This window comes from Phoca vitulina, unplaced genomic scaffold, assembly GCF_004348235.1.
Source record: "Phoca vitulina isolate PV1807 unplaced genomic scaffold, GSC_HSeal_1.0 scaffold26, whole genome shotgun sequence".
In the NCBI taxonomy this organism is placed as follows: Eukaryota; Metazoa; Chordata; class Mammalia; order Carnivora; family Phocidae; genus Phoca; species Phoca vitulina.
The window spans coordinates 14,612,410-14,638,034 of NW_022589729.1; the positions used below are offsets into that span (position 1 = coordinate 14,612,410).

The 25,625-nt window shown below is 36.9% G+C and overlaps 1 protein-coding gene across 1 annotated transcript; it reads left to right on the plus strand.

Annotated features, from left to right (window-relative positions):
• The first annotated feature begins 2,909 nt into the window (after nucleotides 1-2,909).
• RGS13 (regulator of G protein signaling 13) lies at nucleotides 2,910-20,639 on the plus strand. The gene is made up of 4 exons (XM_032422068.1): nucleotides 2,910-2,974; nucleotides 7,091-7,152; nucleotides 19,108-19,274; nucleotides 20,454-20,639. Exons 1-4 carry the CDS (start codon nucleotides 2,910-2,912, stop codon nucleotides 20,637-20,639), a joined length of 480 nt encoding a protein of 159 aa, XP_032277959.1.
• The last annotated feature ends 4,986 nt before the right edge of the window (nucleotides 20,640-25,625 follow it).

The following is a 25,625-nucleotide window of genomic DNA, read 5'->3' on the forward strand; positions in this document are numbered from 1 at the left end:
ATCTTTGGTCAGATTTATCTTTCTAACAAAACATCTTATTTACACCACACTATTATTTAAAGACCTCAGTGAATTATTACTACAACAGAATAGAGCCCAATGTTCAAGGCCATCCAGAATCTAACTGCACACAGTTATCCTTATAATAACTCTCTCTTTTGCTTAAATTCTTTGAATCTATATTTGCAATCACAAGAGTCCTAACTTTGTTTTTTTCCTGTAGATAAACTTAGCTACCTTGTCCCTTGCTCCTCCTTACGGCAGAGACCCATATAGAAAATGAAGTCCATCAGGCCACAACACCCATAAATTCTTATCCCCAAACCTGCAAATATACTTAGATCTACACCCATTCCAATTACAAGAAAACAGCAATTTCTCCCTCTATTTCCACTTCTCCAATATTCTATCTGCCACAATCCGAATTCTAGTTCCTTTTAAAAAAACATTTTTTTTTTCAGAAGCCTGAAAATCTATTGATTTTCCTCCTCTCTCCTATATCTGCAACTTCTTTCCATGGACACCATTTGCCAATTTCAGGGCAGGTCACTCACACCATAGACTTTCTGAACCAGACTCTTAGAGATGTGCAGGCCCGAACGGCCAGACAGCAGAGTCCTGCCTCTCTGTCTCTGTTATACTGTTTGGTCCATGGCTTTTATCAGAAGGGAAAGAAGGAAGGGAGAGAGGGAGGGAAGAAGGCAGGAATGAAAGGAGGGAAAAGGAGAGAAAGAAAGTGCAAGTAGCCCCACATTTGTTCCAGTCTCCATTTCCTCTTGTTTTCTTCCCTCTTGCTTCTGCCCTCCCTGTTTCACCAAAACCCCTCTCACCAAGGTTGTTGATAACCTTCTTGCTAGCAAATCTGATGGATTTTTTCAGTCCTTTGTTCTCTCTCTCTCTCTCTCTCTTTTTTTTTTTTTTTTTGAGAGAGTGTGCACATGTGCATGGAGCGGGCATAAGGGTGTGGGGAGGGGCAAAGAGAGAGGGAGAGAGAGAGAATCTGAAGCAGGCTTCATGCCCAGCATGGTAGGGTTCGATCTCATGACCCTGAGATCATGACCTGAGTGGAAATCAACAGTAGGATGCTTAACCAACTGAGCCACTCAGGTGCCCCCCTCCTTTGTTCCCTTCATCTCTTCCCAGCTCTTACACTCAGTTGACTAGTCTTTGCTTTTCGATAACTCGTCCCTTGGTTTCTATGATACCGTATTACTCTGATTGTCCTCCTGCAGGCTTCACTTTCTCAGTGTGTCTCTGAGTCATGTGTCTTGGGCCACCTGCTTTTCTCAGTTCATACTCTCTTCCTGGGCCATCTTATTTTTTCTTTTGGTTTCTCTTATGTGCTTTGTAAAAACTGCCACCTTTATCTTGAGGTCAAATCTTTCATCCGAACTTGTTTCCTTTCTTTCTCGCACCTTCCACATCCAGTACATCAAGTTCTCCACCACATCTAAAATCTGCCCCCTTCCCTCCATCTCTCCTGCCACCTTCCTAATCTAAGCCCGCAACACCCTCACCTGCACTCCTGGAGGCAATCTCCTAACAGGTCTTCCGGATTCTACCCTTGCTTTACAATCAATTCTGCTCACAAAACCCATCTCAAATATTAGCATGTCTAGTCCATATTTTAAAACCCTCAATGATTTTCCAACTCCTTACTATGAAATTCATGATGTGTATGACCTAACATGCTCAGCTTCTGCATGTCTTCCAACTTCGTCTCTCATTGCTTTCTTGCTGCAACGAGCATTTCTGAACATGATTATTGGTCCAATCTTAACTCTCTAGCCTGTGCTCTCAGCTCTCTCCTTGCCATAATCTAGATTCATGAGATGACCACATTCCTTTCATTTCCTCAATTAGGACATGACCCATTGCCCAAGCTGTCCTGTCCCTTTCACTCAGCACATTCCTGCACGTCCTGTGGGTTCCAGCTCTACTATTACTATACTGGGATGCCGGGTCTAACCACCCCCAAGTCTGGATAGGTTCTCCTCCTGTGTGTACTCACAGCCCACTGGACTTCCTGTCTCAAAGTCCCCATCACATGGACTTTAACTGCTTGCTAGTGAGGATAGGAAGAGGAAAAGACAGGATCTACATAGATCACTGGCAGCCAGAACTTGGCACATAATTAGTGTTCAACAGATGTTTCGAATGAATCACTGAAGACTAATATAAAAACTCACTGTTATCCTTAATAATTCATTGTGTGTAAGTGTGCATATATGTTTAGCAAAACATTTCCAGCTCTCATTATAAATTGTAGATTTAATTATTCTTAAATTTTTGAGTTGTTTTCTCAATGTCCTGAGTTTAAAACCCTCTATGACATACACTGTTATATAAAGGCTGGGCTGAGTAAACTGTACCTGAATTTTAAAGCCAATGTTATACTGCCAAGAGTGGAAAAAACCAGGTAAGCAATCCCCTTCTCAGAATTCACCCTCAAGGAATCTTATTTTTTATTTAGCTATTTACACTATTTTGGCTAATTACAAAGAAGCAAATTCTTGTTCAATATATTGAGAGGTCTTTCTAAAACTAAGAATTACCCAAGAAAGGGAAGACTTGGGAGTTGAATTCATTGTCGGTGGGCCCTAAATGGGAAGATCTTTCTCAGTAAGCTGTATTGTTTTAAACACCATTAGGATGAGTAAATGGCCGAGATGGGTTCTAAAGTCACAACTCTAAGTACCTATATTTCTAAAAAATATTTACGAGATGAGTTATTTTATTCTCCTCTCTCCTCCCCACCCCCACCAGTGATTGTATCCCATTAATTTCAAAAACTCGTGCTTATTTTTTCATGATTTATAATTTTGTGTGTTCCTGAGACACTGACTGTAGCATATAATTATTTTAAATGACTAAATTATACTAAGTATATTCTGTATTGCCTTAGAAAAATGAGCAGACGGAATTGTTGGATTTGCAAGATGTGCAGAGATGAATCTAAGAGACTTCCTTCAAAGTAAGTACCATTTAAATTACATGGTCATTCTAATGCGTATTTATCACATGATAAATAGGTATACATTTATTCAACGGCTAATTTAATATATTTTGTTCAGAGAGCAAATTTGCATTTACACATGAGCAATTCCACCAGAAGAGCAATCATGTATTACGCTAAGGTTTCATTTTCATTATTTATGGTTTACACTTGAGAATTAAGCAAGTTTAATGTTTATACAGCATCTATTATGAATAAATACTTTTAGATTTTTTTAAAGTTTTATATTGTTTATGTTAAAATGAGATTCTTTATCCAAAATATTTTCATGAGTCTAACCCTCCACCTACAAAGTGCCAGAAACCTCATGTCTAGCTGGAAGAAGGGAGACTGGTGGGGTAACCAGATGCTTACCAATTTTCCGAGTCTCTTGGATATTTTGCCAAACTAAACATGTAGCCATTTGGATGGGAACAGTGACTGCTAAAATGGAACGCATAATGCTGGAGAAGGGTAACAAATCATTTGATTGGATTGTCCACCTCAAGGATTCCCACACTGAGGATCGCTGTGTGTTAGTTTAACCAGAGTGCCTAACCAAGTCCATGTGGAGTGCTCAGTCCCGGCCACACCTCCCTTGCTATGGTCAGAGCTCCTGGCATGCATGCTCCTGCCCTGTAGTACCGAAAGGTCCAAAAATACTTACAAGCATTTGTGTGAGGTGGGGAGGAGGCTGCAGTGGTAGGTGGAAGAGACAAGAAGAGCCAAAGTTCAGCATTTTAAACAACCAGGTGAAGCTGCTGTGCTGAACGGGCACGTGTAGGGAGGGAGATGAAATAGGCTAATTTGGGAATAGCTTCCATCTCTTCTGCTGATGACTCCCATGGAGTCTCACCACCAGGGCTTACATTTCTTTCTACTTGCCTTATAGACCCACCATCAGGGAAGGGGGAGGCCAAGGAAAGAGAGAATTCACAGTCATGGCAAGCTGGTAGATAACAATCGTTTGATAGATGCTTTCCATTCATGACCTTCTCTAATTTTCAAGATAACATTGAGAGATAGGTATTAACCCCATTTTATAGATAATAAAACTGGGGCTCAAAGATTTTAGGCAAAACCAAAAGCTATTAAATGCAGCACTGGAATTAGAACTCAAGACTGTCAGACTCCAAGCACTCTTCATTCCTGTTTCCACAATGACATGAGGTCTCAGAATGCTCCCTTGTTTTGTATCCGCTGCTTTTATTAGGAAATCCAGGTGGATGAGGGGACAGGGATGTTTAGAATTACTCCCACCTGAATAGCCATGGGACGGCATGAAACTTGAGATACTCAGAAAAAATTACAAGCAAAATGGGGTTAAGCCAAAACCAAATTTCATTTCACAACTTTAACCCCGACCATAATCACTCTGATCATTATCTACCTCCATAAATCTCATGAATCTTAGAGAAAGAAGAATTCTCTCGCCAACAAAGTACCAACACTTTATTTTAAGCTAAGCCAAGACAATGACGGCATCTTCGCTCATGTTGTAGATTTTATTTTTTCCTATAAAATGGGAACGCATAGAACAGAGAGTCATGCCACATATCTTGCCTAGCACTTACCGTTTCACTGGATGGAAAAGGTTACTTTAGGTTACTGTTTTTAAAGTTCTAATAAGAGAAAAGAACAGTGAGTCAGATAGCATTTCATGGAAATGTTTTTTGAAAGCAATCTTAACGGCAGTATACTGTTAAGCCTCAGTACTGATGCGCATAGTCCACCTAAAACTGGCAAGGGCCATCCGAATTTATAGAAAACAAAAGATATTTGAGCTTGTTAAGACTCCTGATATTTTTCCATTTTCTAGATCATTTTTTAACCTCTTTGACTAATCTTCCTTCATTGTGTTAAGTGCCTCCTAATGCTGATGGCTGTTCCCTCAACACCAATTACGGAGCTACCTACACCAGGTGTAGCCACTGGACAGGGCTTCCTTGTATCTGTAGCTAGCTGATTATTTGACGTCACTGAAAAAGGAAAATGAAGAGTGAACCGATCGTAAACTGAAATAATCATAAACTGGATGCCAATGAACACACTGAGTATTTTAAAGGAGAGAAAATAAAATGGTTTACATGTAAGAATCCATAGTCACTTGCCAATTCACCTCACAAAGCCGTGAAAGATGAACAGAAATGAAGCCTCAAACCCAGTATCTTTCACAGATATTTTTGAAATGGTAAATGGTTTTTACACGTTTATTCACATATCATTCACCGTAATAAAAATTCAAACCCTCGGCATGTAAAGAAAATCATAGCAAATAAGAGAGAAAATATCTGCATATAATAGATATAGGGTTACTAACTTTATTATATGAAGGCATGCAAACAGGCTTTGTGGATAAACTCTAAGATGTGAATAGTTAAATGGGCAAACACACTACTGGTACCAGCAGCTCATGATGCAAACCCAAATGCAGTTTGGCAATTTATACCAAGAACCTTAAAAATTTGCATTTCTTGACCCACTTTAATTCTACTTCTACTAATCCTGCCCGTAAGCAATTACCCTATGTGAACATAGCAAGCCTTAATCACAAGTTTTTATGTTAAAAAATGAGAAATAATAAGATGCTCATTGAGAATAATTATGTAAACTATAGAATGCCCCCTTAGAGGGATGCCTGGGTGGCTCGGTTGATTAAGCGGCCAACTCTTGATTTCAGCCCAGGTCATGATCTTAGGGTCATGAGATCGAACCCCACGTCGTGCCCTGTGCTTGACAGGAAACTGCTTGAGGATTCTCTCCCTCTGTCCCTCCCCAATCCGAGTTCTCTTCTCTCTCTCAAATAAATAAATAAATAAATCTTAAAAAAAAAAAAAAGAATGTCCCCTTGTAGAACACTCCACAGTGACTATCAAAGATTATAATTTTATAATTATAAGTCATAACACTATAAATGGATTTTAAGACAATTGTGATGACATATAAAAATAAAATAATAAAATAATAAAAATAAAATAATAAAAATCTTATTAAAAGTGAATATATATATGGGGCGCCTGGGTGGCTCAGTCGTTAAGCGTCTGCCTTCAGCTCAGGTCATGATCTCAAGGTCCTGGGATCGAGCCCCGCATCAGGCTTCCTGCTCAGCGGGAAGCCTGCTTCTCCCTCTCCCACTCTCCCTGCTTGTATTCCCTCTCTTGCTGTCTCTCTCTCTGTCAAATAAATAAATAAAATCTTTTTTTAAAAAGTGAATATAGGGGCGCCTGGGTGGCTCAGTCGTTAAGCGTCTGCCTTCGGCTCAGGTCATGATCCCAGAGTCCTGGGATCGAGCCCCGCATAGGGCTCCCTGCTCTGCGGGAAGCCTGCTTCTCCCTCTCCCACTCCCCCGCTTGTGTTCCCTCTCTCGCTGTGTCTCTCTCTGTCAAATAAATAAATAAAATCTTTAAAAAAAATAAAAATAAAAATAAAATAAATAAAATAAATAAAAAGTGAATATATACATATATATATGTATACACACACAAAGTATGCATGCACACAAACACATTCAGAATATGGCTACTTCTTAGTTAAAATCACACAAACACATAAATAAAAAAACACTGAAAAGTAAATCAAAATATTAATAGTAGTAATTTGGGAATGGGGAAATTACAGGACTATGGATCTTTATCTTTTAAAAATTTATTTATCATATTTTCAAATTTACACTTTCAAAATTTTTTTTTAATTTTAACAATTTAGAAAGTAGAAGATCACAGAAAGATAAATTTAGAAGATCACAGAAAGATAAATTTCCACAAAACTACACACAAATAGAGTACAACTATATTTTGCCGTTATTTTCAAGATCATATATTTCCTTTTTTTTAAGATTTTATTTATTCATTTGAGACAGAGAGAGAGAGAGCATGAGCAGAAGGGGCAGAGGGAGAGGGAGAAGCAGACTCCCTACTGAGCAGGGAGCCTGATTCGGGACTTCGATCCCAGGACCCTGAGATCATGACCAGAGCCGACGGCAGACGCTTAACCAACTGAGCCACCCAGGCGCCCCAAGATCATATATTTCTATGTAGTTCAGCAAAACCTTGAGAATACTTTGGTGCAATGAGCACCTTTTGTTTCTTTTCAAAGCATTACTTTGGAGGAAGTATTACAATGGGGCCAGTCTTTGGAAAAGCTGATGGCTACAAAATGTGAGTATTACAGATATTTCATGTTTGACTAACTAGTCAGTTTCACTCCTAACAGAAAAAGGTGGCGCCAGATGATGAATGTACCCTGCTCTTCTCATCGCCTTCTAAATGGCAACTGCCCCCGGTTAAAAAAAGAAAACCTGAAAATAGTTTGTCGTGTCAACCACTATTATTTTCTTTGGTGTTAATTAAAACAAGATTAGTCACTGGAAATATTTAGTTTTCACAAGTATATGTGTAAAATCCCTTGGAAAATATGCTTAAGTCGTAACACGTACTAAAATATACTGCCTTAGCATGACCTTCTAAAGTTAGAATTTTAGAAAACTCAACAATTTGCTGCTCTTAGTGCTTTCAAAAGTAAGAATAAATTTGAGTCTTAATGTTCTGAAACTCCTCAGAGTTAGTTTTCAACTTTATCAGTGTCTGATTTACGTGGGACTTTATATAAGTCTGCATATAATTGTACATAAGTATCAACATTCAGATATAAATGAATATTTATATCTGAATAAATATTTATAAATGTATATATAAATGAAAATGGCATAAATGAAAATTAACAAAAATGGATATTAGGGAGATAGAGTCATAGGCTCAATGCAAGAAATACAAAGAAGTGTGTGCGTTCATAGGAACAGTCAATTGTGTTTGGGTAGAAAATTGGGAAGTTGATAAATACCAGAAGACAGGTATAGAAAAAAAATGTAGTAGGTACTCAAAAAAAATTCTCTTGTTTGCTGAATTTGGTATTTTTTTTAAATGGAGTTTGTTCCCATCAAATGTTTGCTAATTTTTGCCTACAGACCTCTTTTTATTTGAGATTCCCTATTAGACTCTCTGTCAATATTTCATGTTTACACCTATTGACTATGGACGGGGAGTTAGCTATGCTATTTGATGGTTTAATTGATGGGATGTGCCTGTGGTAACTCTGGATAGAGTACTTCCTGTTATTCCTGGGGGTGGCCATGCTTCTAGGGTACTTCATGCTCTCTCTGACCCAAGGGCCCCTCCTGGTGTGGAGACAGCTATCACTGTCCGACCCAGAGGGTGACAGCCAGAGGTGTGGACCCCTGGCTCCTCCTACAAGAACACCTTCATTAGCTATTGTGGAAATTACTTCATGGCCCTTCCTTAATACTGGGATCCAACACCTCCAGACTTGGGTCACTACCTGAACTTCCACCTATCACAACAGCCCTTTCCAATAAGCATCTGAGGCCATGGTTTTCTTGTGAATCACTCCTGCCTTTTAATTTTCAAGTATTCCTCATAGTTTGTGATCCAGTTTGCCAGCATGATTGTGAATTTTTAAAAATACATTTTTTTGGTCAATTTTAGGACACTGGAATGAGAGGAAGGGACAAAAGCATGTGTTCAGTCAACTATATTGATCGGTCCCCTGCTAAATAATTTGAATTTCAGTCCCAACCACCTGCAATCCATGTTTTGCAACATTGCAGGTTAATCTCCCTCTTGAAGTTTCAAATTCTCCATCTGTAACATGGGAATAATATCACCCATCTTTTCAGCATTATTTATTGTTCAGGTTAGCTATAAAACGCCTAGCTTAATGGCTGATGCAGATTAGGCACGCAGTAATTGGTAGTTATTTTAATTCGTAATAAAGTGCATGTCTCTGAGTATCATTCCTGGAATACCATTCCTTTTTCTTTGCTGCTTACCAAAAAGTTCAAAATCTCTAACTTGGCCTTCAAGACTCTCTATACCCAAACTCAAACGCACTTTCTATGACTTAGCCGCGGCTCCGCCCCTTCACACGACACACCCTTCGGCGGAGGGGACCATCGCTCCGTTTGTTACACCTGCGACACACCTGCTCCAGGCTTCCGTGCCGAGTCCTCTGTCTACTCGGTTATCTGCCCGTCCTGGCTAGTAAAATTCAACTTCCACATGTTCCCTGCAACCTCTTGGAAACACTTGCCCTCTCTCTTCTCTTAGTATCCTTATTTATTCTCCTTCAAGTACGGTTATTTAGTGTACTGGGTTTTTCCACAGACACTTTCTCAGTAGATCTTAAATTCCCTGAGAACACAGATCACCTCGCATTCACCTTTCATCTCCCTCCCAGAGACTAAAAATGTGCTTTGTATCCAATGGGCATACAATGAATGTTCAATGAATAAATACAAGACAAGTATTAGTAAGAAAAGATCAAAATATCAAGCCATATTATGTAAAACTTTCTGTGCCAGCCCTGAAGATCTCATAAAGTGAATAAAGTTAATTGTTTGGTAATGATCTCAAGAGAGAGCCTAACTACAATTAGCTATTTAGAGATCTAGTGTCATGAGAATAAGCAAAGTTTACAGAAAAGATGAGGACAGGAAGGGAGCATACTGCTCTTTATAAAAACCAGCAAAAGCAGGATAAGAATCTTACGAGAAATTGAGTTACTGTGAAAATCATGTAAAAATTTAATAATCACATAATTTAAAAGGTGATAAAACAATGCATTTTCTGGACCATCCAATCAGAAAGAGAAAACAACAACAGCAACAACAACAACAAAAATCCAAACAGTTAATGTTTCAGAGAATAAAGTGTGTTTACATTAACCTAGGACAGTAGTAAAATGTACTCTCTAGCTAAGATATGTAGATGGCTCTTTCTACATAAATTAAAAGACTGTTTCTAAGAACGTGTAGTTCAGAAGCCCACTTAGGAAAGAAATGTATTAAGCATGGTCTCAGTGGATGAACAGGAATAGGTTTAAGAGAGGTTTGCTGAACAGCCATTAAGTACCAGTTATCACAATACGTTAAGTTCAACTTCCTCTTGGGAAGAGGGGATCCAAGAATATCATCAGTTTAAGAACAGAACCCTGTCAAAATTAAGTTAGAAATTAAGAATGCTAGTAGTCTAGATGTTATTTAATGATACATTATTGACAAACAAGTTAATTTTTTTAAAAAATAGTATGTGTGCTCAATATCTATTCACTAAATCTTAAGCACTTAGGTACCAGGCAATGTGCTTGAAAAAAAATTCCACGTGCCCATGTACCACATGAAATAACACAGGGAAAAGGGTAGATTTTTTCCAAAAACTGAAAATCTCCCAAAAGAGAACAGGGTATTGATAGCACATTAGGGTAAAGTGGAGAATGGTGATTGTTACTTCTAGTAACATCCTGAATGGAATTTCAAAGGCAAGGCAAACACACACTTTTTAAAAATAATAGCCTTTAACAACATTTTCACCAAAGGCTGTACAAAGGGCTGACTGGCAGGGTTTGGTTTGGTTTGTTTTTTTCTTTCCAGAGTAAAGATGGTTTTATGAAGCTTTGCCTTTCCCTTGAAGAGTCTATCGTTACATTCAATAAGCAGAAGGAAGCTCTAGATACAGCAAGAAAAACATAGATACACATTGACATAAAATTCCTTGCAAGGTCCAGTTAGGACAGCCTTATGGAAGAGTAGCACTTAAAATATATCCCCAAAGTGTAGCTTGTGACTGAAGAAAAATGTGTACTTATGAAGTGCCCTATGAGAATCTGAGGCTGAACAGATTGCTCAAACAATCGCTAAGAACAAACTGCTTTGAGTTTTTAGCATACAGTGTGACGTGTGATCCCTGAGCCGTGTAGCATCTAGTGAGTTCCAACTATGTATGACGTAGGGACAGCAGAAGTACTTTCCTGAAGGCATCCACAATTAAAGATAAATAAGGGGCACCTGGGTGGCTCAGTCATTAAGCATCTGTCTTCCACTCAGGTCATGATCCCAGGGTCCTGGGATCGAGCCCTACGTCAGGCTCCCTGCTCAGCAGGAAGCCTGCTTCTCCCTCTCCCACTCTCCCTGCTTGTGTTCCCTCTCTCGCTGTGTATCTCTCTGTCAATAATAAATAAATAAATAAATAAATAAATAAATAAATAAATAAAATCTTAAAAAAAAGATAAATTAGAGTTATGTGCACCATAAGCAGTTTGTGAACAACTGTAAAGAAGGGAGACTAGAAATAACAGATCACCTAGCACAGACCTAGTATGATGTCTGTAGCACATAGATACTAGATCTGTGCTAAGGGATGAAGATAGATGGGGAGAGATGGCAGGTCTCCTGGGAAAGCTTCTCACAAGAGGCAGATTTGAGCTGGAACTTGATTCAGACTGTTGTAAAATGATAAGGAGGTCTGACTGGCAGTACTTTAAAAATAGTCAACTATTTTAGAAGTCCAGTAGAGATAAATGCTTCTTTGAAGGAAGAGATAGAGTGTGTAGGATTCCTCAGGATTTAGTGTAAAAATTGGTCTCATTAAAAAATCTCTGTAATGAATTAAGCAGAAAGTACACTGCAAAATTTCCAAGTCTGCAGATGATAGAAAGTCCTCCAAGTTTCCAAACACCCGAGTCTTTAGGAGAGTTACATTATTTGCAAATGGACATAAAAGTAGTAATAAGTTTTTTAATGGATCAGAAAAAAATTTGTCAGAGCTATTAGTTATTTCCTCATAAAAATACCTGAGAATTACCAAAAATGTTTCCTTAAATGATGTGGACCCAAAATTTGACAATGCACCTCAAAATAGCGTCAAAATATTAGGCATCACCAAGACAAAAAATAGAAAGAAAATCCTATGAATATTTCTGCTAGCTAAACCTAGTAGAAATCTGTAGTTCTGATGGCTAAATCGAGTAGAACTAGAAAAGATACAGAAACGTGAATTTGAAATGACGAGGGGACCAACAATTACCTAAAATCCCTGAGGTTTTACAAACTTTACAGCTCTACATACTGGAAAGGTTGAGTGAAAAATAATCAAATCAAAATTTTGACTAATCAGTTTTATTTTTAATTTCAATTAAAATTACACAAAATGGTGCCAGAAAAAAAGATATACATATATATATATACATATACATACATATGTATATATATATATATACACCCTAAATCTCAAAAGATGAAGGTAGAGGTCGCTCACTTATATTTGAGTAAAGCATGTTTAATATAAATAGAAAGAAATTAGTAAAACTGAAACTAACTTCCTTGGATGATTCATTCAGTCCTTCCATGTGTCTGGTAAACCTTCCCAGCACTGGACAAAGGTGAAAGAGAACCACAAGGTCACTGTGCTCAGCTCATGTGCTCCCTCTAGAGGGAGGAGATAGACAAACAAGCAAATAAATTAATGAGTACATTAATTCCAGAAAGTGATAAGTACTTTGAAGAAAATAAAACCAGGTGATATGGCAAAGAAAGGCAGGTATAAGAGGGCAGTTCAATTGGATGATTAGAGGACAACTGTCAGAAGGGGTAAAATTTGGGCTAAGAGCTGAACGATGAGAAGCGGCCAGCCAGGCGGGGATCCGGGGGCAGAGTGGCCCAAGCAGAGGAAAGCCATGTTCAAAAGGCCCTGAGATAGGAGTGAGGTTAGTGTCTTCAAATAACCAAAGAAGTTCACCATGACAGGAGTATAGAGCCTTATCGGCCACATGAGAAACTTTAAACTGCCGAGTAACAAGAGTTACAAACAAAAAAAAGTAACAGCACGCCAGGTAAAATCCACTGGTCTTTGGTGCTCCCTGGATGCTAAACGGTTATGGCCTGCTTCTTCACTTTTCAAAACTTACGGAGAATCACTCCCAAACGTAGAAGCATGAGGAATCCAAAAGCCTGGATTGACAGACATTTGCCTAGTCAGTACATGCTGTGTATCGGGCGGCGCGCGGGTCCTGGGCGGATGACGATGGACCTGCGGTCCTAATTCGCCAGGTGTGAGCCCGGGAGTGGGACAGTAATCAAAAGTAAACCGATAGATAGAACCGACTGTGATGTAGGCTGAGATGGAACTGTAATTATAATAAGGTGGACTAGGTGCTATTTGTCAACAGACAGGAAACACTTACTTAGTTGGGGGAGGGGAGTGTTAGAAATTTTTCCAGAAACTGAGATGCTTCACCTGAGTCTTAGATCAGAGTACAGAGCCCACCTCACAGAAGGAACTGCATATACAGTAGCATGAGGGTGGCACACGGCTTGGCCAGGAGCGAGACACAAACAAAGAATATTTCCAGAAGTGACAAGGGAAGAGGCTAGAAAGGTAGAGAGCACCTTATCCTAATGGACCTTGGAACCACTACCAAGGTCTGGCTTTTTTTATGAGGGCAATAATGGGAAAAGGTTGAAAGCTTATAAATAAAGGGTTGTGGCCAGATTTTTTCTTTTGAGATTTTTCTCTGATAAAAGTGCAAAAAAGACTGAAAGCAGGTCAGATAGATGAACTGAAGCTTTTTCAGATTAGATGGTTTACATATATTTCTCAAAAATCATAAAAATAATATGTAAAAAGAGAACAGAAGATAATGCAATAAATATAACAGATTGTGTCTTTAATATATAAAGAGATCTGAAAAAATCCAGAAAACACTAACAATGCAAAAAAAATGTCAAATGATTTGAAATTCACAGAAAGAAAAGATATGGTCAGTAAGAAAGAAAAAATGTTTGGGCATTAATATTTTTTTCCTTTTTTTTTAATTTATTGTTATGTTAATCCCCATACATTACATCATTAGTTTTAGATGTATGGGCATTAATATTTTAAACATCCAAAATTAAACAATTACAAGTCACTGGTTTTACCCTCATCAGATTGAAAAGATAGAGTGAGCAGATACATTGACACAGCTGTTAGTACTGAAAAGTAATGAGATCTTTCTGAAAGCAATTTTACAAGTATCAAGAGTCCCCCAAAACACTACATCTGTCAACCTAGGAATTCCACTCCTTTAAATTAATTCTAAGAAAATAATTACAGATGCAAAGATTTATACACCAAATATTCAGTGTAGGATAATTTACAACATAAAAATGGGAAATAATATAAATATTCAATGATAGCAAGGTAGCTAAATATAATATAGGGTAGCCTTGAATGGACTACTATGTAACCTTTAAAAATAAAAAGGAGAAAGTGTTTCTACATATTCAGTATGAAAGAGTGACACAAAATTTCTTTCACAGTATAATGCCACATATAAATATATGTGTATCTGTGTTTGTGTAGATGAATGAATACTACTTAGATAGAAAGTTAAACATTAACAAAGGACTGAAAGAATAAAGGGAAATATATCAAATTGTCAACAATCATTATTATCTTTATTAGAAATTTTCTGTATTGAAAAACAACTCATAGTACTTTGTTATTTTTATAATAACACAGCAAAAAGAAGTTAAGAGAAAAATCATAAATGTTTAATATCATAGGAGCCAAACTAGAGAATTTCAATAAAGCAGATTTACTTTAAAACTTCATGTAAAGGCTAGTACAATTATGGAATTTATTATCCCAAGTGGTACAGATTGAAAATAAAATAAATTTAAAATTGTTTTAGGCACATTTCTGATGAAAGACTGCAACATAGCAAAACGTTAGGATTTAATTTATGGTGTAAGCTTTTTCCCCTTGCAGAAAACAATCCTGGAGCAGATGGGCCACTGTTCTGACTCAGCCAAGAGGAATGTCACGTTTCCCTTCTGCATCAAGATACTGACATGTGTCATCTTGTGTGTCATAGAAATACTAATTTCAGTGACTAGCTTAAAAAGAACATGCTAGAGAGTCCCAAAAGCACCACTCTCCTTCTTTTTTTAAATTTTATTTTATTATGTTATGTTAATCACCATACATTACATCATTGGTTTTTGATGTAGTGTTCCATGATTCATTGTTTGTGTATAAAACCCAGTGCTCCATTCAATATGTGCCCTCTGGCCAGCCTTATCAAAAAGAAAAGAGAAATGACCCAAATAAATAAAATCATGACTGAAAGAGGAGAGATCACAACCAACATCAAAGAAATACAAACAATTATAAGAACATATTACGAGCAACTATATGCCAGCAAATTAGATAATCTGGAAGAAATGGAGGCATTCCTAGAGATGTATCCAACTACCAAAACTGAACCAGGAAGAAATAGAAAACCTGAACAGACCTATAACCACTAAGGAAATTGAAGCAGTCATCAAAAATCTCCCAACAAACAAGAGCCCAGGGCCAGATGGCTTCCCAGGGGAATTCTACCAAACATTTAAAGAAGAATTAATACCTATTCTTCTGAAACTGTTCCAAAAAATAGAAATGGAAGGAAAACTTCCAAACTCATTTTATGAGGTCAGCATTACCTTGATCCCAAAATCAGACAAAGACCCCATCAAAAAGGAGAATTACAGACCAATATCTCTGATGAACATGATGCAAAAATTCTCACTATCACTCTCCTTCTTAAGAAAAAAACATGCACCTATTTTTTCCATCTTCTCAATTTAATGAGTAATTCTGTTGTTTCTCCTTATTTACTCTGCTCAAGCAGAATCACGGTGTCTGGAGTGTAATGCTCAGGAAGGAGTATCATTTACAACTTCAGAATGGGCTACTCTGAGCCACACTGTCTGATTTGGAAAAGGCTTTCCCACCTTTAAATTCACTTGTTGTCTGAGTCAGTAGAAAGTCTCAATGGAGCAATTCAGTTCCAACTTTAATAATTACCCAGATTCCTGGAACACTTTTATACAAATGCGTCTTCAGCTGCTTACTTGACTAACATAAAAATTCTGTAAAACATACCAGCCATGTGAGTCTACTGATTCTGGGCACCAGAATCTTCCCTGAAATATCAAAGAGGTTCAAGTGGTCCAGGTTGGCTTTCGGGTCCAGGTCAGGCTATGATGCAATAAAACACCACATTCATATATTGTATTATTTGTTTCAGAGGTACAGATCTGTGATTCAACAGTCTTGCATAATTCACAGATCTGTACCTCTGAAACAAATAATACAATATATGTTTAAAAAGAAGAAGAAGAAGAAGAAGAAGGTAACAGGAGGGGAAGAATGAAGGGGGGGAAATCGGAGGGGGAGACGAACCATGAGAGACGATGGACTCTGAAAAACAGACTGAGGGTTCTAGAGGGGAGGGGGGTGGGAGGATGGGTTAGCCTGGTGATGGGTATTAAAGAGGGCACACTCTGCATGGAGCACTGGGTATTATACGCAAACAATGAATCATGGAACACTACATCAAAAACTAATGATGTAATGTATGGTGATTAACATAACAATAAAAAATTTTTAGGGGTGCCTGGGTGGCTCAGTCATTAAGTGTCTGCCTTCGGCTCAGGTCATGGTCCCAGGGTCCTGGGATCGAGCCCCGCATTGGGCTCCCTGCTCTGTGGGAAGCCTGCTTCTCCCTCTCCCACTCCCCCTGCTTGTGTTCCCTCTCTCGCTATGTCTCTATCTGTCAAATAAATAAATAAAATCTTTAAAAAAAAAAAAATTTTTTTTAAAAACCCACCACATTCAAATTCCACTAATTTACAAGAAAGGTTCATTTCTTGTTCATGTCACGCAATGACTAGGTTCAGCTCCAGCTCTATTTCATACTTTCATTTTGACCTTCAGACAAAAGGAGCAGTTCTTTTCCAGAATGTGTCCTTCGCATGACTGGTTGGAAGGACAATGGCAGACTACCTGCTTAAACCTCTTGCTTAAAATCTTCTGCTTGCACCCGTATATGGTACTTTGCATGTATTTCATTGGCTAAAACAAGTCCAATGGGCAAGGCTGATATAAATGGGACATGAAAGTGTAATCCTATAAGAAGGGCAGGAAGTAACTAAAATCAATACTACAATCTACCATATCAAGTATCTTATAAAATATCAACAGCAATGCATGGATGTCTTCATGAGCAAAGGACGTGGGTATATTGAGAATTGTTGAACCATTTGGCCAGCCCCATAAGATCCTTCCTCCACTCAATCAGGAGAGAAGTTAGAGAAGGCTGATACAGATGCAGGCAAGTTCTGAAATGAGAATCTTTAAAGATTTTACTATACAATTAAGATAAACATAAATACAAACATAAGTTCAGAATACTATAACATAGAATCTAATATTGGTTTCCACGTCATCTCCTTCCCCCGCACCCACCCATCCACTCAACCCATCCAAGTAGCCTGGTAGCTGACTCTCATTCCAGGATCTATAGATTTTATCTGGTATCTCATTTTTTTCCCTGTTCCATAGCTCATTTCTTTCTTTTAGGACTCTTATTTTCTGTTCCTCATGAAGCACTGTCAAAATTCTACTAAGTACAAAGTATATCACATTGCTTTTTATTTTCTTAGATAGAACTCCATTTATTTCAACACACACTGCAAATTATTGGCTTCCAGCTTTACTTATTAAGCTAGAAATGTCTTTCTGTTTTGATTTGTTTTGTTTTTTGGTTTGCCTTTCCATGCTATTTCTCTAATAGGAGCTCCACTTGTTATAGGCATTGTCTCTGGCCTCAGCTTTCCGTGCCTGTGATAAGGCAAGGCACATCTTAAAGTTACTTAGGTGTGAAAATAAACTTCTTGTTTGAAATCTAAGATAAAATATATTCCCCATTGGGCAGAAATATCTAATCCATATCATTTCCTATGTTACATTGTTATACATGCTCTATCTCCGTCTCATTTGTCCTCTCAACTCAAGTGATGTTCCTTTCAAACCATTTCCCACCCAATGTCATGACGGCTAGATTTACATGATATTAATGAGACATGCTCTAATTTTGTGTATTCCCATGATGGCACATTTCTTGCAAATTGCCAGTTTTCCCCAGCCCTAATCCTCTTTAGAGGGGATCTGCCTCTTTTTGAGTTTTTTTCTTGAATAAAAATATCTTAATTGCTGTCTTTATTTTTGTATCACTGCTGATGGGGCCAGTAGAAGCCAAGGAGTTACAGCTTTCTGGTGCTAGAAAACTCAGCCTAATCTCTGATGTGAAGATCTAGGAAAATGTGATTTTATATTGCTATTCTATCTGATTACCATTATTTCTTATGGCAGTTAATAATACTGAATAAAATACTGTAAATCAAAATCCTATGCTTGGTCACATATCCAGTGTGCCTACCCACACACTTCTATTACTATCAATTAAAAGTTACATTGTTTCATAATTTAGCAATTCAATTTCTCAGATATGCCAAGAGACTTTCCAGTCACCAAAAGAAGTTCTGAGAGTGCTCATCTTCAATACTGAGAATATTTGGCCCTCCCAAAGATTCGCGTTAATGTGTTAGATTTGTGAGAGCTTGCCTAACCTTCTTCTACAAAATAGTGCTTCAATCAGAAAAGCTCTTTTCACATGTATGTCCTTATCTACCCACTCCAAAAATGCAGCTTAAGACCAAAACTACGGATGACCATCTCTGGCATCAAGTGTCATTTGATGGTCGTGCTGCACATCTCCACTGTCCTGTTCTCGATTTTGAGATAGTTTCCAACACTCCATCGGAATTCCGTTCTTTGCCTGGTCCTTCATTTCTAGTTTGAACCATAAGGCATGAATATGAAGTTGAACTTTTCCTCCATCCATGTTCTCCTGCTCTGATTGGATATTGAGAAACACCCCCGGCTGTACAACCTGATGAATTTATTACTTCTACCTGACTTGGATATTTTTCTTTCAACCTTGACCTGCCAGTTGAGATTCTAAACCTGGTTCTGACCCTCCAGTTTGGCTGGAGGGCTTAGATTTTTCATGTCAGTTTCATGACCAAAGCTCTGTCCACTGATCTAACTTAAGTCCTGTTTCTGAGTCCTGTGACTTCTCCTACCCCAAAGCTACCCACATCAGTGACCATTTTCCTTGAGTGACTCAGAAGAAAGGAATGAAGGGATGACCACACCACTGACTGGCATTGTCAAAACATGCTTCAGATGTATAGATCTAAGTGTGATGTGGGGGGTGTGTGTGTGTGTGTTTGTGTGTGTGTGTGTGTGTGTGTGTATCATTATATAATATACACTTGTTGAATAATTTGGGACCTTTAATTCAGACTTTAGTTTTAACCTGCATTAAATATTGTTCACATTTTTTAATGATTTTGACCCATGAAAATAAACTGATTTCTCCATTACTTTTAGATGGTCCAGTAGTCTATGCAGCGTACTTAAAGATGGAGCATAGTGATGAGAATATTAAATTCTGGATGGCATGTGAAACCTATAAGAAAATTGCCTCACGGCGGAGCAGAATTTCTAGGGCAAAAAAGCTTTATAAGATTTACATCCAGCCACAGTCCCCTAGAGAGGTAACTACGTGACAGTGACAGCTAATGGAAATCAGTACGTCCTGGGGAGGGTGCTAGTATCTCTCAAGCACAGACATGTGCCAGGCACTTCATATCCAGTATCTCCCACTATGCTACAAAGTCAGTATTGTTGACCTTATTTTACAGATAAGAAGCCTGAGAATCTGAGAAGTTAATTAGCTTGTTCAGTGTCACATAGCAGATAAGTGAGAGAGTTAGGATTCAAAGTTACGCCTGTCTGGGTCCAGAACCTCTTCTCATTAAATTATCTTAATTCCTGGGAAAGTTTCTTTAAAAAAAAAAAAAAAAAGGAAAAGGAGAAGAAGTCCTTGTAAGAAGAATCGACTTTGCTAGAAGGAACTACAGATACCATACATTGGCATATTGACAACCCCAGTGGTTTGGGGAAAGTCTGTGCCTTTGCAACATACTCACTGCTCACCTCAGTTCCAAAACAGCAAATCCAGCAAACATTCACACTGATATTACAGCCAATCATTTACAGTGGCCTAAAGAAAATAAAGAGTCATGAGTGCATGACACATTGGGATCCCTCCTGGTGGATAGAGAATAAGGAATGAAAATTCTTGTCAAGGGGATAAAGGTAGACCATGACATACGAGATTCCTATCACGCAGGACAGTCCTATGTTATTGACTTGTTCCTCAAAACTCTTATCTGGAAAATACTTGGTTTATTGAAATAACCGCTTCTCTCCTTTATTTCTCCACCTCTCTTCACTCTCTTCCCATTTCAGGGCATATTCAGTGAAACCAACATTCATGACTACTAAGAAAGATAAACTTTAAAATAGCACCAACTTCCCTTTTCCTTAAAAGAGACCTTCATCTCATAAACTTCCTTGTTTGTAGACTCCACTAACAAACCAGTTGCATCTGCCTAAGTAAGCAATGGTTTCTGAGATTTCCCTGGTCTTGGGCTCTGTGTTTTCTGTTTTGTTTTGTTTTTGAATCTGGGATATGCAGGTGGATGTTTAGTTATTAAGAAGCAAAGTTTGTCTCTTAAAAGTCTTTTTAGATATCTATGAAATTTCAGACAAAATTACCCTTTTCCAGTAAAAAAAAAAAAAAAAGGAGAGGGGGAAAAATTAAATTTTCCATTATGGTTTCTATCTTCAATTATACTTACTTATGCTCTACATGTAATTTCACTTTTCAGATTAACATTGACAGTTCAACAAGAGAAACTATCGTCAGGAATATTCAAGAACCCACTCAAACGTGTTTTGAAGAGGCTCAAAGGATAGTGTATACGCACATGGAAAGGGATTCCTATCCCAGATTTGTAAAGTCAGAAATGTACCAGAAACTTCTGAAGACTATTCAGCCCAACAACAATTCCTAACTACCACTCAAAAGTTTAAATTGAAGATGGTGTTTTGAAAGTGCTGGCTTTGTTGTTTTAATTAACACACACACACACACAATCAGAAATAGAATAGGAATGAAATAAAAGAAAACAAACTACAAATTAATTTCTTCTAGTTCTCAAAGAGAAACAGATCCCCAAAGGGATGGACTCTAGAATAGTTATAACATGAAAAACACAATTTATGGCATGCCTATGTAGCTCAGTTAACATATAAGAAAAAGGAAGGTCTTCATGACACCAATATTACAAAGTTTTTACTGCAGTAGTTAACTAATGGATGTTTTCTTATTAATGAAATTTTGCTGTCATAATGCACAGATCAGTTCTTTAAAAATTGTAGCTATATGAGTTGTCTCTAGTATGAGTGTATTATATAGATGGAGTGCTCATAATAACTTCAATTAGTAGACAAACTTAGTATGTGAAGTACAATCAATGGTCCAATATAATGAGCAATATAAAAAGATATGTTCTTGAGAGATATTTTATCTGTAAAATTTTCCTATTATATTCATAATTAAACTTCTATAGCACAAATATCTTCTATATGTGAAAATTTCTGATGATTCTAAGCTATTAAGAATGTATAAAATTCTTCATTTATTCTTATATTGACATGAGGTTAGAAAATTTGGTTCCTATATTTTAAGTATTGTTTCCTCACAATGTGAATTTATCATGGTCCTGATAATCAATAAATCCAAATATAAACTAAAATCTTATAAATCTATGCTTTTTTCAAAGACACAATGAAGTTATTTTTCCAGCAAAAGACGGTCTTTTATCTGTCCTGTCGTAACAGTTTCTTAGAGTTTGTTAGATTCCAGAAGAAGCAACTCATATCTATTTCACTTGTTTTGTTTAGCACATAGTATAGCATATAAACGTTCCATACAGATGGATAAATATTCTATATTTTTTATGAAGAATAAAATACATAAAAATATTAATATCATTTTGCCAAAGAATTCACTATAGGAAAATATTGTTCAAGATTTTTAGTTTTACTATGAAAAGTGTTTCTCTGGTCTCAGATTTGACTGAAATAGCATTACTACTTTAAAACACCTATAAACCTATGCTGTATGACATGAAAATGAGTATCAACTGTAATTCTTCTCAATCAGCAAAGGGCTATTATAACACAGAATAAATATTTGAGGGTTTATTTCTGAGAAAGTACTCAAGAGATATTTTTGTGACGAAGTGTATCACTAATTAATGCGGATTCTAGCTAAAGTAGAAAGTGTTACCACAGTGGTCCATTTTATGTAGTTAACTAAATTTTATTTTCTCTTAAAAATACCAATACAAGGATACAGATTGACATCTTAGATATCTGAAGTTGATGATGATCCCTAGCCATAATAAACCAAAAAAAAAAAAAAAAGTTTCCTCATGTTTCAAATAGTTTCATCTCACTCTGACTGGGAATGAGTATATTTATAGACATATAATTAGGAAGTGTTTTACATACATGGTAATAATACACATGGTTTGAGCAGTTTCAGAAGACCTTGAGCCCTTATCATTCAAAATGTACTAAATCAGCCACTGATATAACTAATAAATGGAATTGGAATAATCAGCATTCTTTACTACTTATCTCTCCCCTTCATTGGGTGAATATCTGTGTTCCAATACAAGATAAGTCTAGAACTTTCAGTTTTGCTTATATGCTGATTTCACGTCCTGAATGGAGTCCCTCTGCTTAGCTATCCCAGCACCTTCACCTCATATTGGGTAAACAAGGTGCCACATGGTGACATGAAACAAAAAACTTTGGACTGAGGTACAAAGCAACCGGATTAGTGTCTGTTCACTCACCTGATGTCGTTGTACCTTTAGTACCAGTAGGTCTTATTCTCCTCATCTATCAAATAAAGGGGTGGGACTAGTTGATTTGACTGAGCCACACACAGTGTGTGTTTTATTACATACCATTAATAATGTATTCATTATTCTTTTTCTCTGTAACAAGCCTGGACTCATTTTGGAATTCCTCCCAAAATCAATGTTTTCATGAGGAAGTGGATAACAAACTATTTTGCATTTAACATTAGTTGAGGGACTTCTGAAATTTTTTACTTTGGAACAGAGAACTTAAACTGCTATCTTTTCAAGAATTCTACATGGGAGTATGTGTTTTATGTTAGTAGCAGTTAAAATAGCTTTCAGATCATTTTAACCTAATAATATACTAAATCTTGTTCATTTTCCTTAGGATATTTATTAAAATAATTCAAAAATTGATGATACTTATCAAATGGCTATAAGGGTATGCCTACATTAACACATTTTTACATGGTATTTGTTTTTTCATAAGTGCTTTGAGATTAATAAGTTAAAAACATATTGTTAGATTTCTATATCAGAACCTGGATATATTTATGATTTTTTCTTTTTTTAGATATACATTTTCAAACTCTGGAGATGTATGAGATAAGCCTTCATTGTATCTGCCTAAAAATAAAATCTTATCTTCTCCAAAGAAGATAATGACAGAGATTTGTACATTTCAGATTCAAATATCTTGGCAGAGATGAACACTTTCCTATTTATAATTCATCAGTCACACCATAGTTCCATCAACTGCAAAAGACTTTTTACCAATTTTGGAAAGAACGATTACAGAAAAAAGATATGTAAAGTTTTCTCCAAAGACATAATAGGGTGTGATTTGAAGAAGATCCTAAGTTACCACTGCCCAAAAATATCTTCCCCGTATCTAGGACCTGAAATTCCCATCACTGGTCATAGAAGATGAAAAATGGGATTGAAATTCAAGCTGTAAGTGAAGAATGAAACACTAGTGTTGACACATTACCTGTTGCCAAGCAGAAAGTAAAACTGGGAAAATAGAATGTAGGCCTATAGGGTGGCCTAGGAAAATAGGCTGAGAGAACAAAGATATTTGGGTAACTACAAGTCACCAAATACCAAACAAGACATAGAAATTGGGGACACAAATGGAAAGGGATTGCTTATTAAAATCTTCCTATGTTGTTAATAGAAAACCAAAGGAGAGGAGTGCTTCATTTAAAAAGCAGGTATTCTAAATGCTAATTATACATTTTTATGGAAAAAAATCAGTAGCATTCCTATAGAAATAAAAGAGCAGGTATTAAATTCTTCAGGCAAATAGTATTTATAGAAGCATTCTTTGAACAAAACTTTACCTAGCTCCCAATGAGTACAGATATTGTACATGCAGACATGAATTAGGTGAGGCTTCTGTTCTCAAGATGTGTGAGCTGATAATTAAAATACAAAATAATAATGCAAAATAATAACAGCCAAGGTTGACATGTGCAGAGTGCTGTGGAGTCCCAGCAGAAGCATCTACTTTTACCCAGCAGAATTTAGAAAGAAAATAAGAGGTGAGGTTTAAGATGATTCTTGAAGAATAATTAAGAGATCACTCAGAGGAAAGGGGAAAACAGAGTGGATTGGAACAAGGGTAGAAAAAAGGGAAATCTCATGGCAAACAAGAAGATTTAAAAGATAGTTGGAGGCTCTAGAATCAGACCAATTTAGGTCCAAATCCTGGCTCTAACACTTAGCAGCTGTGAGAATTTAAGGAACTGTTTAATCTCTCTGAACTTTGTTTTTTCTTCATCTATAAAATGATAATAGCAATAACATGAATAACATCTACCTTTTATATATTCACGTGTATATAAAGTCCTGATACTGTGCTTAATAAAATTTAACCATCTTATTCATTACCGTAAAAGTTCAAATGAGAGACAATGATAGTCTAAGCTAGGCAAAGGAGGAAAACAGAGGGAGAAATTGTGAACAGATCAGATACAGGGAATTATCAGGGTTGATCCAAAGTTTCTAATCTGAGCATCAGGGTAAGTACAGGATGCCATTAATTGAAAAAAGCAGTTCAGAAAGATAAGCAGGTTTGGGAAACAGGCTGAGTATATGAGGTACCTACATGCCATAAGTGGGATTCCAGAGGAGAAATGTACATCTGGGAATTGTTAGCATGGCTGACTCAATGACCAGAAGAGATCTTATGGTGAAACTGTGCAGGACAGAGAGCAAAAACCCATAAGACCTAATCAAACCTTAAGGAACAAGATAACATATTAATAACTCTTAAGTTCTCATTGGGAGCTCATCACATCATTTATAGTACTGATAATGATTATTTATTGAGTTTTACTATGTAGTGGATACTATGCTAAGTATTTGGATATATTATTCACTCATTCAATAAATAGTTATTGAGCACCTACCATATACCAATATGGTTGTCAGAGATAGGGAGTCACCAGCAAACCAAGCAGAAAACATGTCTGCCCTCAAGGAGCTTACATTGTCTTTATGTCATAAAATAGTAATCGTAGAAAATCATATTGGCTATAAAAAAAAAGACAACATAATAGGATAGAGAGTAGCAAGGTGGGAGGTGGGGATGCTCTGGAGAAAGTAGTCGAGGGATTCTCCCTACCTAATTCATATGCTCCTCCCTTTTGACAACCCTAATCAAGGGTGAGGAATCTGAGGTTTTGAGAAGTTAAATAACTCTTTCAGTATCTCTCACTAGAACCAAGATTTTTCTAACTCTAATACCTTAATCATTATAATCAATATAATCATATTATATAACTCAATACTATTAATCATTATAAGTACAGTCTCCCAGAACCAAGCTGAATAGAAAGTAAATGTGCAATGATCTAACATAAAAAATATGCATTCAATTTTAAAATGCCATTACTATACAGACCATTTTAATATGAAAGATCACTATTAAAACTATCTCTAGTTACTGCTAATGAACTCATGAAAATTGGTTTAAAATGCCATCGATGCTTGGGTCTCTGCTAGAAAGAAGAATTATCAGGGAACTGATGTAATGATGCCCAGATTCCAGTAATAGGATGAAACATCTTCTGTTTAGCTGGCAAATATGTTGCTTAAACCCAATTATTTATGAATGAG